The sequence below is a fragment of the Schistosoma mansoni genome, chromosome W (genome assembly GCF_000237925.1).
Source record: "Schistosoma mansoni strain Puerto Rico chromosome W, complete genome".
NCBI classification, from domain to species: Eukaryota; Metazoa; Platyhelminthes; class Trematoda; order Strigeidida; family Schistosomatidae; genus Schistosoma; species Schistosoma mansoni.
In genome coordinates, this window is record NC_031502.1 from 27,830,331 (window position 1) to 27,844,521 (window position 14,191).

The following is a 14,191-nucleotide window of genomic DNA, read 5'->3' on the forward strand; positions in this document are numbered from 1 at the left end:
TCGTTTGGGTGGCTGATGGGAACTTTCTGGTCGCAAGTCAGATAACGGTGACCATCTACTGCAATTCAGTGCAGACTACAACTTGTTTCTGATTAACACTAACTACCGGCAGAGTCATTGGCGATGTGTTACCTGAAGTCCTCACTCTTCATCTCAAGCTTGCACTCTAATTTATCCCATTTCGGTCAGCTATCACTGGCGTGGTTGGATACAAGATTGCCTCCTTTCTTAGAGTACCTATCTGGATTCTAATGATCCCCTAGTTTGCGTTTATCTTACCTTACGTTCTAGTGGCCAACAGATTCATCGTCTCAAACGAATCAATGTCAGTTGATTGGTTGAAGCTTCTGTTGCAACTAAATATCAGACCGAGATAAGTTCAAGGCCACCTAACATCCCACCGAAAAGTATAGATTGCAATTGCATGACTTTTTGAAAAGGGAGAGTAAAGTCGTTTGCGGCTATGCGAAACATCCGGCTTATAAGCACTGTGTTTCTTCAGGCTCCTTACATTTCTTTGAAACCCGTCGGTCTACTGCAGGTCTACCGCCAGTTTGACCACGAACGAAGGCTATTATGTAATGAAATTAGGCAAAGCTTGCGTAAGAACCGAGAAGCCTGGTGGTCGGAGTGTGATAATGAGCTGAAAGCTGCATCTACATCTAGTAAGTACTGGGAGAGCCTTCAACTCACCCAAGTCACTGAAAACAGGAGGTCTGGTGTGAATAAGACAATCTGTGAAGATGACGAGATGTTAATCACTGACATCTATCGACGTCTTGGACGATTGGCAGAGTTTTTCGAGGAACAGTACAACTAGTCTGCTGCACTGGCAAAATCAATCAGACTGTCCTGCTCTCCATGCCTTGTGACGACTGATCTATCTAACAAGGCGAGAGTCCTCAATGAACCCCGACTCTCAAAGCGCTACAAGTCACCAGGCTCAGATGACCTATTTCCGCCCTTATTAATGATGATATTCACTTTCTGGTTAAGGAACTGACTGAATTGTTTATAAAGGTCTGGCAACTGGAGAGCGTACCAACGTCATGGAATGAGTCGATAGTTGTTTCTATTTTTTAAAATGGTCCATGTTGTTTCTGTGACAACTATAGGGGGATAATTCTACTTCCGATCTCATCCAAACTATTGGCATCGTGCGTTCGGGCACAGCGATGATAATTCCATTAGTGTAACTATCTTGAAGCATCGACTTCAGTGACTTGAACATTTTTCACGAATGTCGTCTTGGCGAATTTCGCATCGTGCATTATTTGCTGACAGTAAGACTTGTTGGAAAAAGCAGCGAGGTGATCAGTGTATGATACGGTGTCGTGGTATAAAACAAAGCAGTACAAGACTGGCTTCTGTTGGTTCTTCACGACTCCCAGGTTGGAGTCATAGAGATGGTGAAGCACAGTGACGAGAGATGTTATCAGACACGTCACAGAATAGAAGCCAGTGGTAATCGAAAGAATTCTTTCTGGAGCGACACCATAATCTATGGACGACCTTTGAACGAATCTTAAGTGACCTTGAGAAATATTAGACAAACGGAAAACAGTACTGAGTAAAAATACATTATACAAAACCAAAGAATTAGGGTGGATACACTTCCTTCATGAATCAAATACTTTTCAAAGTTAGAAAGAGGTTCAGAGGCTCTGAAATCATAATGCATACGATGGAGAGACCCATCCATATGACACCATGGTAATCGACCTCTTGAGCAATTATAAAGTCTCAAAATCTCTCTCAACCTTGACCACATAGCTTCAATATTGTTTATTTGCACTCTGGTTGTCAGGTTCACAAAATGCGGCTTGTGAATAACGACATGATGCGAATAATCAAGTCTATGTAGGCATTGGTGGCAAATCTCAGCGATTCTCCCGACTCTCCTAAGCGACCCGAGTATGCTTGTTATTTTCGCTGCGTACATATCTCTACAATGCTTATATTACTGAGCAGCCGAAGCTTCAGTAACGTCTGGAAATGTTGCAGCCCCTCTCACTGATGCTTTTATCATCTAGTTCGCATAAACCAACATATTTTTTCTTAGTGTCAATGTGGATCGAGCGAAAAATGTTCCTGTCTCAGCATAACTCCTACTCCGACATATATTACATCGAAACACAACATCATCACGGTAGTCTTCACAAGGTTCACAAGTCATTTGGTTATCACTATCACAAGTAGAGAAGCTTCTTAGTAGCCCCGTTTGTCGTAGTGTAATGTTCAAGAGTATTTGTATTATAGTATAAACTTGTTATCCATAAACAACGCAATTTAATCAAGAAGTATTAGATGAGCACGAACGAATGTACTGTATTTGGAATTCAAAATCAAAACATTCACCAATACAAAGAAATCATTGGTTCATATAAACACCACATCTCCCACAACTTAAATTGGAGTGTAAGTGTCTGCAGTCGATTGTACGACTTCTTAAGTTCATCTTACGTCTGTTCGACAGTGTATTGGTTAAATACTCTGTATTATCCAGAATGCACTCGTTAGTATTGAAATTAACAACCGAAATAGGAACGGACTCACGTTGGCCCTGGAATAGTATACAATCATCATATCGGTTGTGTAGTGAGACCACTTATAACTATAGTTTGAGCCATAGATTTTCCAACACTTTCCCCCCCACCAAGTAATGTTGAGTTATTACTTCGCAATGTTATAACCAGTTTGACGTTCCTAATTTGCATTATCTTCTTATAACTCACACTTCTATTATTATGTGAGTATTCGGGGATAAACACTGATACGTAATTTGAGGCATTCCATCATGTGACTTTGACTTGCATAAAAATTATGATGCATATTCTTTTTGTTATTCATATTAGAATGCACAGATAGATATGCATTAATATGTGTAATTAAAACACGTGATTCATCTAGGCTTGATTCACCTGCGAAACAATCAAATGGAAAGCATGCATCTGCCACATACTCATCGGATAATCTTGAACTTCATTTGGATTCTCTGTCTGTGCAAACTCCATATCTGGGCAAAGTGGTCCTCTGATTGCTTCGAGAAAACTTGCTATTCCCTTTGATTCATCATACCGCTGATTAGGGTTTCTACTCAACATATATTGTTCGTGAGAATATCCAACATCTGATACAATAACATCACATATATTACTAGAATTCAACTCATTCGGAACATGTTTGTCACATTCATTAGGAATGTCACCAGAGATAAATTCATTTTTAGGACCACTGACACTTGATATGATATCAGAATTTGAATTTTCTGAAATATTTCCCTCAAATTTACGAAGACTTTCATTAGAGAATAATGGATCACTGGAAAAATCAGCATCTACCAAAACCGAATCCGGTTTTTGATCATGGCTTGAGTCATTCAACATATTATTCTCAGAGTTGTAAGAAATTTCATCAGAAATATGTGGATCATTATGACAAACCACATCTGGTACAATAACACGACATATCTGATAAGAAGCTGGTTGATTAGAAACTTTTGTCTCACAATGATTCTGCGTTTCATTCAACTGTGGACTGCTATACGACGTTATACCGCTTCTAGGAGTCTTGGATAAAGATAAATGATCATTAGAAACATTCAACTCAATGGGACCAAGATCACAAATTTTAGCATCGGTTTTAGCGAAATGAACCGTGGTGTTACAAACTGAATGAATGTGTCCGACTTTACCACATTTAAAGCATTCAGAGTTACCAAACACATATGAATTACATGGGTGAAACTTGAGACAAAACATGCATTTAACAAACTTGTGCTCATCTTCGTGAACTGTTTCACAACTCGCCAATTAATTGTTATCTGAATAACTTTGATTACGTATTGGACTGCAACAACGTAGTAAAGTAGTGGTGCCACCTTGTACTCATGTTTGTGTGTTCAAATAAATAAAGTTTCTTCTAGGTGGTACTGTTTTTTGAACTTACTCCCCTAGTACACACTATGTGCTTATTGTTGATGCATCACCTGTAGGTGATGATGCAGTTTTGGAGCAGGATGGTGGGCCAGTAATCTGTGTTTCACTCAAACTTACTGTTGCTGAACAGGGCTATTCACAAGCTCAGCGAGAAGCATTAGCTGTGCTTTGGGCTGTGAAAATACTTCATAAATATTTATTTGGAAACAAATCCAACATTGCTGCAGACCATGGAGATTTACAGTTCATTTATCATCTTCGAAATCCTTAGCACGTTCCTCAGCTGCTATGGTTCAACGATGGAGTATTGCTTTGAGTACCTATGACCACACGGTTCAGCACAGGAGTGCCAAACAAATTCAACACGTTGACTACATTTCTCGGCAATCATTACGAGATAAACCTGTTAATACTACAGATTTTGTTAGTGCTACCTTTACCGGTGAGTAGTTCAGATCTCAATGGAGAAATTTGTCAATACTTTGGATGTATACTCAGTGCCATACAAAAAGTTTGAAATGCCAATCTGAAACGTAGCTTTCCTGTTTATTTTTTAAAATGGGATGAGTTATCCACTACTTCAGATGGTATTTTGTGTTTAAATGATTGTGTTGTTATTCCTTCTTCATTACGTAAATCTGTCCTTGAACATCTTCATTGGAGACATTTAGGTGTTGAAAAAATAAAATCCTTGGCAAGGCTTACATGTTGGTGGCCAGAGATAAATGCAGATATATTTCGTACAGAAAACAATCGTGGAAGATGTCATAAGTCGAAAAATCGTCCTTCCAAGTGGACTTCATGACGAGTATCGTCTGAGCCCTGGTACATAATTCAGCGCAAACTATTGTGGTCCATTTCTCAGTAAATTGTTGTGATTGATTCTTCCTCTAAGTGACCTGAAGCTTTTTTCACAACTTCACCAAATTTCGATATCCTAATCCAAATGTGATATATAATATATATATATATATATATATATATATATATATATATATATATATATATTCAAAAATGAGGAATATTTGAGCAAACAATTGTTTTCAACAACTACAGTTATTAGTTCATAATTATTGTGATATTTTACAAAGGCCAAAATGAGGCATGTATTAATTTATTTGATAATGTTATATGTTAAAAATGGTAAATGGTTGCATCTGTTACGACGTATTCTTTGAAATTCTATTATTTGTAAATTAAGAGGGGACTTAATAAAGGTCAAAATGATTTGTAGTAGAGTGTCCAGTCACAATCAGTAGAACAGTATTATAGCAAAAATGAAAATGCCGAAAAAAATTGTGTGAATAAAATGAATAGTAGGAGAATCTCATTTTGTCAATTGAGATAATAATGATAAGTAGTAATAGTAATAATAATAATAATAATATTGTTGTGTGAATATAATACGTAATAAGAGAGGTGTTATTAGGATAATTACGATAAACGAATCGGGAATGATGGACGTAAAGATTAAGATAGAGGTAGTCAAAACAGCGGGGAGTAAGAGGTTTATAATATTCAGTTTAAGTATCCGGTGATCCAGTCGTAGGCCAAGGTAAACATAGAGGCTGGATATACGTTTTCTGGATACGTAAGTTTGGTTTTCTGGAGTTGATCCAAATGGCTTTGGCTATGTAGAGTAACCATAACCTAGCTCCTTGAGGTAGATTTTTCGGAACTTCATATAAAACAGAGAACGCCTCCTCTATTTTGATATGGTGTTCACTATCTATCAAATGAGAAAGAATGGTGCTGTTAATCGATTTGGTGACTTCTTTTCCCAACCATGCTGGTACATGTTCACGAATACGCAAGGGTAAAGCCTTTCTGAGTACAGTCTATGTAACTAGCTCCACAGGAGCAGTTGAATTGGTATACACACATGAAGGAGGCCATCTTCGGTAACCTATCCTAGATTAGTTGTGTGAGTACTGGCTTATATATATATATATATATATATATATATATATCCAAACGAAAGGAACCTAAAGTATGAATGATTTTTTTAATTAGTAACTCCCTATTTCTTTATTTATTTCTAAATCACAATTTAATATCACTTTGATGGTTGGAATAATATTTCATGATAGGTTTCTTCGCTACAGTTTCATGTGTTATGTTCCTCATCAGTAACCGGTATTTGTAGCATTTTAGAAACATATGTTACCAACTCAGTTACCCAATAAGGGAAGATGATATATTTATGGTAGTTCACATAATGATGTAAAAGTATAAAACCTACTTATCTCGACTATATAATCCAACTATGAGGAATAAGACAATATCTCAATAGTTATTATACTGTTATTGTTCATGGCATATAAATTTACAAAGTCTGTTTTGATAATCTATTTCCTTGCACTCACTGTTCAATACACTGAATTTAACAACTAATGTCAACTAATACATATTTTTCTCCATTTAAGGTCTGTTGAATGAACAATTTTAAATTATGGGCAGTAAAACACATTTTCGCTACAGATAAATAGACTTCAGTGCGCTTACTAATATCGAAACTGTGTAAAAACGTCGGTAAATTATAGTATAAAACAAGATGACTATTAAACCCGAATACATTAATTCGTACAAGACATTTTCCGCAACAGATTATTGTCTAATTATGCCGATAACCCATTTTCATATTAATTTTCATTATTCCGCCCGTTTTATTTGTGGAGAGGGTGAGAATATAAAATAACTAGAAATCACTTAATTTAATCCAAAACTCATTTACTTTAAGGATTACGGAACTAGACTTAACAGCTGACCATGATATAATCGATGTTTTTCATCATTCCCAGAGCCGTGGTGGTGTCAGCAAACGGAGAAAATCATTTGCAGTACTGTAAGAAAGAACGTGAAATCATGGAAGTTTGAAGAATGTTTATCATTTTTCTCGAAGTAAACAGAATATAGACAAAATATGTAGCGAACAATAGTACAAATATTACTGACAGTAATTTTCAAATCGAGAGAGTGCGCTATTAATCGACTGTGGAGATACTCCAACGGGTTATTTCATTTTGGAACTTTTCTGTATAACATGATCAAGAAAAACAGTAAAATACTCACTCAAAATCTGTCGAACCTGGAGAATATAACACTATCAAAAATCTTTAAACATGTCTTTTAGAACAAACAAATCCTAGTAAACTAATGGAGAGTTGAAACTTTTTATATAACAATCTGATGCCAGTACGATTCACAATACATGTAAATTGGTTTGATTTGTTTTCTCATGTTACGCTTCGTCATGTTATAAGTCAATCTAATAATTTAGAAATAAACACCAAACATTGTTACGACTTGCGAAAATGTTGAACATTTGTAATCATTTTAATAATTTTGTTGTGACTGTTATTTAATGGTTATGTCAAGAAAACACATTATGGAATGATAAATATTTGAATTCCAAAACTCTTACCAAGTGTTCTGAATGAGAACTCATAAAACTCAAAGGATTTCTTTGATATCCGATATCTTTATCAGTAAGTCCTGAGTAACTATTGAGATCTCTATCAACATGGAGTTTTGTAGAGATTATTGAACGTTATTGATATCACTAAATGACCTAATCTATACATTCACAGGAAACTAAGAAAACTGGAAAGCTGTTTCGTCTTAGTGTGGGACTCCCTAGCAGTGCCCATCCACGACCCCAATAATGACCAAGCTTAAGACTTTCAGTTTCACTCCCGAGAACCTAACATCTAGACCACTAACCCGAAATCTCATGGTGTACACTCCTGACGTCATTCGATTCACTATGCAGACTGGCATTCCTTTAGTGTTTCCTGATTTTCAATAGATGTCTGATTTAAGTCGGTTAGTGATGTGAATGATGTTGTGATTTCATTGAGGATAAAGTTCTTTAAGAACAACTTTGTTTTCTACAGCTTTAGAGTTCCTCATTGACTCACACTTAATTGAACTATGTTATTAGGCTAAAATTCAAAAATTCATCATTCTGATTCACCCATGGTCTATAATCTCTAAGTTGTCATTTTATATACATTGTGTTATAATTCTTCTCACTTATTGTTTTACGGTAACACGACCTGTTAAACTGCACTCAGAATCACATTTCTTTATTCGGTAATAAAATTATTTAGATCAATAAATTTATCACTGCGCCCACTAATCACGTTACAAGGTTCTTTTCCAGGACAAGATGTCTGATTTATGAAGATATACATTCTTATGTTAAATGAAGTGCAACTGTTCCCACATAAAAAATAGAACCGAAAGTGAGGTTGGAATACCGTATTTACAAAATGAAATAAAACATCGTGGATGTCATTATTAAGGAAGTGAATGATGTTCTTTTTAATAATTTGGGTTTATAGCAGTTTGAATAATTTTTATCCTTTTGTTCAAAGAAAAGTGATCAAATAGAAGAAATGTATATTCTGAATAGGGTTTTTTAATCATAAATTGATGCTAACTGATCACAACACTTAAATGCCTTAATCTTATAGTAATTAATTCTGAATGATCCATTGAAATAACATTTGGATACTTCTAAATGGTCAGTTATCTTTTCTTTAACACTCCTATTCTGGTGAGTCCTGAGTTCCGCAGTTGAAAATAGGTAGTACGAACCAGTATGTGTTACGATCCTGTATTTCAATACTATTATGCAGGTAGTATTGTCCTCCAACTAAAATTTGATCATTTATTCACATTCATTCCATTGGTTCAAAGCATGGAATGATTTATACTGTTTGACATCCATGTTTCCATAACTTAAACAATTTTCAATCACTTATTTCTTATGGTAGCTTGTATTTCTTTGGAAATCATCTCATCAAAACCATAAATTTTTATTACTAACATGCATATTGTGGTGTATGCCACTTATGTCGACAGACATAAGTAGTATGGAACACCGATAGGAAGGGGAAACCCTGGCAACAGAAAACTAAGAAGATCAGTTTGAAGAGAATAGAAAAAGGAATTGAAAGGAATTATGAATAGGAAGAATAATACAGAATATGAAAGATAAATGATGGAAATTTGCAAATGAAACATTCAATGTTCAGTTTTCGTACTTTACAAAGACATTCTGTAATTATGTATTAAAATACCTTGGTTGTCCCCTTGTGTGTTCATGTTCACAACAATATGAATCAAGGAAGTGTACAAGTTTGCAGGTGCAGTAGTCAACGGTTATAATAATCGAAAAGGTTTCAAAATAGGCTGACATCTCCATTTGTTTATTCCATGATGACGGTCGACATTCACCTTCCGTTGTGTATTGAATTAAACTACTTACATCCTTTGGCTAGATCAAATGAAATTTTCTGAAAAAAAGGTTATCTCCTTGAAAATTCGTCCATTTTCAAAAGGGTATTTATTGAAATTATGTTACTATTATTGTATTTTCACATTAATTATTTAACTTCAAACAATAGTTCAAAACTTACGTGAATTATTGAACAATTTGTCATTGTTAAATAAAACTCAACAAATATGGAGCTTTGGTTTTTGTTACAATGAAATGTTGCATCCTAGCAACCTCGCAAATTGCACATTTGTATTTTCTGGTTCTGCAATATATATATATATATATATATATATATATATATATATATATATATTAAAGCTGTAGGTATTTTATGGCCTTGGTAAGAAATTGGAGTACACTCATATATTGCTTATCGTTTTTTATTATCAGGAGAGGGTACACAACTAGAACAACAATTAACCAATCATTTTAATATTGAGCGAAAGAATAGCAACTTTAAATGACCTTGGATATCACTACATAGCTAAAACAATAGAAAACTTGTACTGTTTGTATGTTTGCACGAGTGTAATTTACGGATGTTAGATCAACTATTTGATACGAAGAATTCTACCAATTTCATTCACTGTGAATTTTCTAAGCGGGTTTTTTAAACTCTCATAAATTATAGTTTACTGTTTGAATATGAAAAGGAACATATAAGAAATCTGTAATTTAAATAAACGATAATACCCTAAAATAGATACTTCTAGTTACAAATCTATTTAATGGTAAATGTTAGCAAATTATGAATAGAAACAAGGAAGAGCTAAAGCAAATCTCATCTCGAAAGCCTTTCATTCTGGTATCTTCACACGTAAATATGGACAGTAGTAAAATGTCATCAGACGATTCGCTGACTTCACATGATACACCTCCATTTTTATCTCACATGTATATTGATCAAAAGATTCATTCATTCAATAATAAATTTAATTATTTAAAACCATATTTATCAAAAGGTTCCAGAGGATCTTTACCTTATACACTTAATATACCTGAGTCTATACCGGAAGTTTCTGTTTCACCACGTCGTCATTCCGTATCATTCAATCTAGTTGATAGTCACGCACGAAATTCTTCTCATCATCAACGCTCAAGTTCATCTTTACTGGACGATATCATAATTGAACCCATTGAATTCGAGAGATGTTTATCTCCTTTACGGGCATGTGATTTAGCTGCACCATGTAGTAACACGTTCGAAGAAGTACTGAAAACACTTGAACAAGACAACCGCGATGATCGTTATAGCAATGATGAATTAATTGGTTAAGAAGGCATTGATATTCTACTGCGACACCTGATTTATATCTCTTCTTTGTATATATAACGTTATACCAAAAAGTGTTTATTTAAAATCATAGATGAATACAGTTTACTTATGGCCACCAATACATTTTAATTTTTATTGTCTTATGTAGTCAGTAATTATTTTATCATGAAGTATTGAAAGTAGCTTCTGACAAATCAGTAAGTAGTTTATGTTTTAACTCTCATGTGCCTTTTACTTCATTAATATTGATTCAATATTTGTTAAAGCTTACCTAAAAGACCCACACCAAATTCGACAATTAAGTCTTACTAATATTGGGAGTAAGAGTAAAATGTTGTTGTGACATACTATATCCATTTGTTCTTGTCAGATAAATTTTGGAAGAAGCGACAATGAATACTCCTATGCAAAGCGAATTATATGTTTACACTAAATACCTCACAAATCCACATAAAGAGATTGATAAGCATTAGAAATAATATTGTGCACTTTATACATCACACGACTAAAACATATAAACTCAAACAGTATGGTTAATGATGTTCGAGATTACGGGATGTTTTACCGTGATAACACTGTAAAAGTTTCTGAGTACATAAGTCACTGTGACTATTTTATGAAAATAGTAAACCTGAAATCCGGATACCTGGTGATACCTTTCTTCAAGGCGATAAATCCTTTCCTTCATATATATGCATCAGACTATGAATTATTGAAACTTTCTGTATGTCAAGATAGTGTCATCCTCTAGCTTTATCAATTACTGTTTTCTAAAATATGTCTTCCAAATTAAATTTCGGATAAAGGTTATAGATGTAGAGTTCCAGGTAAATTCAAATGTTGAGTTTCAGGAAAGGCTTTTTAACCTAGCAGCTTTCAAGAAATGGAACAATGAAAATTATTTTATAGCAATAACTTTAATCATACTAATAGCTAACAGTAATCTGGATACTCAGTTTCTCGAAAAATCCACACAAGTGTAATACTTAACTCGAGTTATAAACGACAAGCAGCTATGGAAAATAGCCTTTCCTAATAAAGTATTTATTTGGTAGTTAGTATTAAATGTAACTATTTGAGCAAGTTGAGAGTGTCCGAAACGTTTTGAGCTAGTAAGCTAAAGCCACTTCTTTTATAATGAATGTGTATTCGATTCCTTTTAACAAGTAAATTTCCTTTGTCTGAATTCTTATCCTTTAGTTACTGAATAACCTAGATACTGTAGTATGGTTAATTGTCAAGATCAGTAAATCACGATCTGTTTTAGGAGTAACTAGCATTATATGGAAAGTACAATGTCCAATCTTATTAGTCGCTTTTGTTTATATTCTAATGTAAATCTTCTGCACAAAACAAATAGGTATGGTCCAACGAAGAATTAGTATAAAAGCTCATCATAGTTCATGCTAGATGTTTCACGTCTACGGTAAATTGGCTTTTCTGATAATAGGTATTAATTGAATTTACCTTCGAAGAATTTTGTTTTAAAATTATTTGTAAGGTAAATTTATCTTATAAAACATATGAAATTGGTCCTGACTAAATTCTAGGTCACGAATAAGCACTAATTCCGTGAGTATTGTGGTAAAACATTTAAATTAATGAATAGCTTATTTTATTTTATGAAAGAAGGAAATTAACTTCTTAACGATGTTTACTTTGTTATCAAGTTAGTTGGAGTTTAACCACAAACCTTTTTAAATACAAAGGTCAGGTTCTAGCCTCTTCATTTTTGCCACTCATGTTTGTAAACTCCAACTATTACAGTAGGTGTAAATTCAAGAATTCCCTTATCTCGGACTAGTGTAACTTAAAGACACTTGATTGACTGAAACAGAATATTGACAACATATTACATCAGATTCATATATTAAATTTCTACCATTCTTACATTTTATCAGTTCAACTAAAACATACAGGGTACTGTCGGCGAGGAAACCACCAAGTAGCAGCTAATACTCATAAAGTGAGGTTTAATAGTTCTTTAAAATCAATCAACTTATATCAGATAATTTAAAAAATGATAGAAAATTATCACCCTGTTTTCATGAATGTTATTGAAAGTACTTGTCTATGTAAGAATGTCAGTCAGCATAATGAACCCTTTATGCGTCTCAAACATCATGAATTTACGAAACTTGAACATACTAAGGGTCTGTTTCATTCTCAAAATAAGAGTTAGATTATGAAACGGAACACACTTGAATCTTCATTTCATTAATTCTATATAATATCCAATGTAGTTTAAATAACTCTTCACTAGAAAATAGTGCTTCTTTGGAATAAGAATTTATTTATCAAGGTAATTGTCAGTTATTACAGTGACGTAAAATACAAACTGTTTATAGCCAGAAAAATACTCAGTAATATCAACAATCCAATTAGATATTAAAGAACTAAGTCACACTTGATAAGGTACATTCGTTAGTTTGCTTGTAAAAAATTCAAAGAGTACAGAAATGAAGACGATAGCTTCTATAATAAGAAAAGAAATAAACTCTAACACCCAAATTTAAAACTATACTGGTATAAATATATGTAATTGCATTGTTACCATGATTTAGTCCCCGTTTAGGGCGTGGTTTAAATTGTTTCCTCATATTTTAATTTATTTATCTGCTTACGAAACACCGTTTTGTGTGCTAAAATTAACTAAAATACACCAAAACTATTTTCATAAAGCATTGTAAAGATGCAGTTTTTCTATATAGAAGATGAGAAAGTGGAAATCTTGGTTTGTAAAAACAGCTTTTTTTTCATTTTTTATGAATAGGAAATGGGTTGTTCTAGATTCATTGTTACAGAGTTGCAAGCTCACAATAATTGCATATATTATATTGAAAAAAGTGCCTGAAAATATTTTAGTATGACGATAGGTTTCATGGGTTTATTAAGGGTCATAGTCTGAGATTTTATAAACCTTGCAGTACAGACGACTAGTAAAGTGGTGGTTGTTTGGTAGAAGGATTTAGCCACAGAGAAATAAGCATCACTAAAATATTCATTCAAGTTTAGTCAAAAAGATGTTAAGGAAAACATCATGGTAATTGGTATATAATTCCCATTTAAACATTAAAATTAAAACACGAAGTTCAGCGAAGGGATCTCTTTTCAACGAATTTATTATCAAACTGTACAATCGTATATATATATGAAAATACTGGTAATTATTGTGATGAGACTCATTTCACAAGTATGGATCTTCTCAAGAATGATTCATTTATTTATATCCAATATGTTTACCTTATTGGAATGATTATCTAAGTGAAAATTTATTCTACAAAGTGTACTTTTACTATGAAATTCCTAGACTGAGCTAGGTGCTAAAACACTCTTACTTATGACATTCACAGTGGCTAATAAATGAATTTATTTTCCTTGAGATTAGCTATGAAGTCAATAGGATACAATATGAAACTTGGACTTTCTTCAAAACCAATAAAAACCTGTTTGTTTTAAAAATCCTTCCCTAGTTTCAATAAACTTTTCTGCTCGGATGCTTGGAGTGTAAATGCCTGACTATATCGTCATATCTTAAACTGAATTTTTACTGTAAACCATAGTATAAGGGAAATAAATCGATAAAAAGTCGTTGAACATAATGGTCAGCCAAACATAAACTGTTATGTCTTGACCAAGGTCGTCGCTAATTTGTTATGACTTTACAAATTAAACAAGGACGTAACTCGC

At 33.7% G+C, this 14,191-nt stretch overlaps 1 protein-coding gene across 1 annotated transcript; it reads left to right on the plus strand.

The window, feature by feature from the left end:
* Positions 1–9,973: 9,973 nt before the first annotated feature.
* Smp_174060 (hypothetical protein) lies at positions 9,974–10,501 on the plus strand (the record flags this gene model as incomplete). The annotated part of the gene is made up of 1 exon (XM_018789212.1): positions 9,974–10,501. One exon carries the CDS (start codon positions 9,974–9,976, stop codon positions 10,499–10,501), a length of 528 nt encoding a protein of 175 aa, XP_018654678.1.
* Between the last annotated feature and the right edge of the window lie 3,690 nt (positions 10,502–14,191).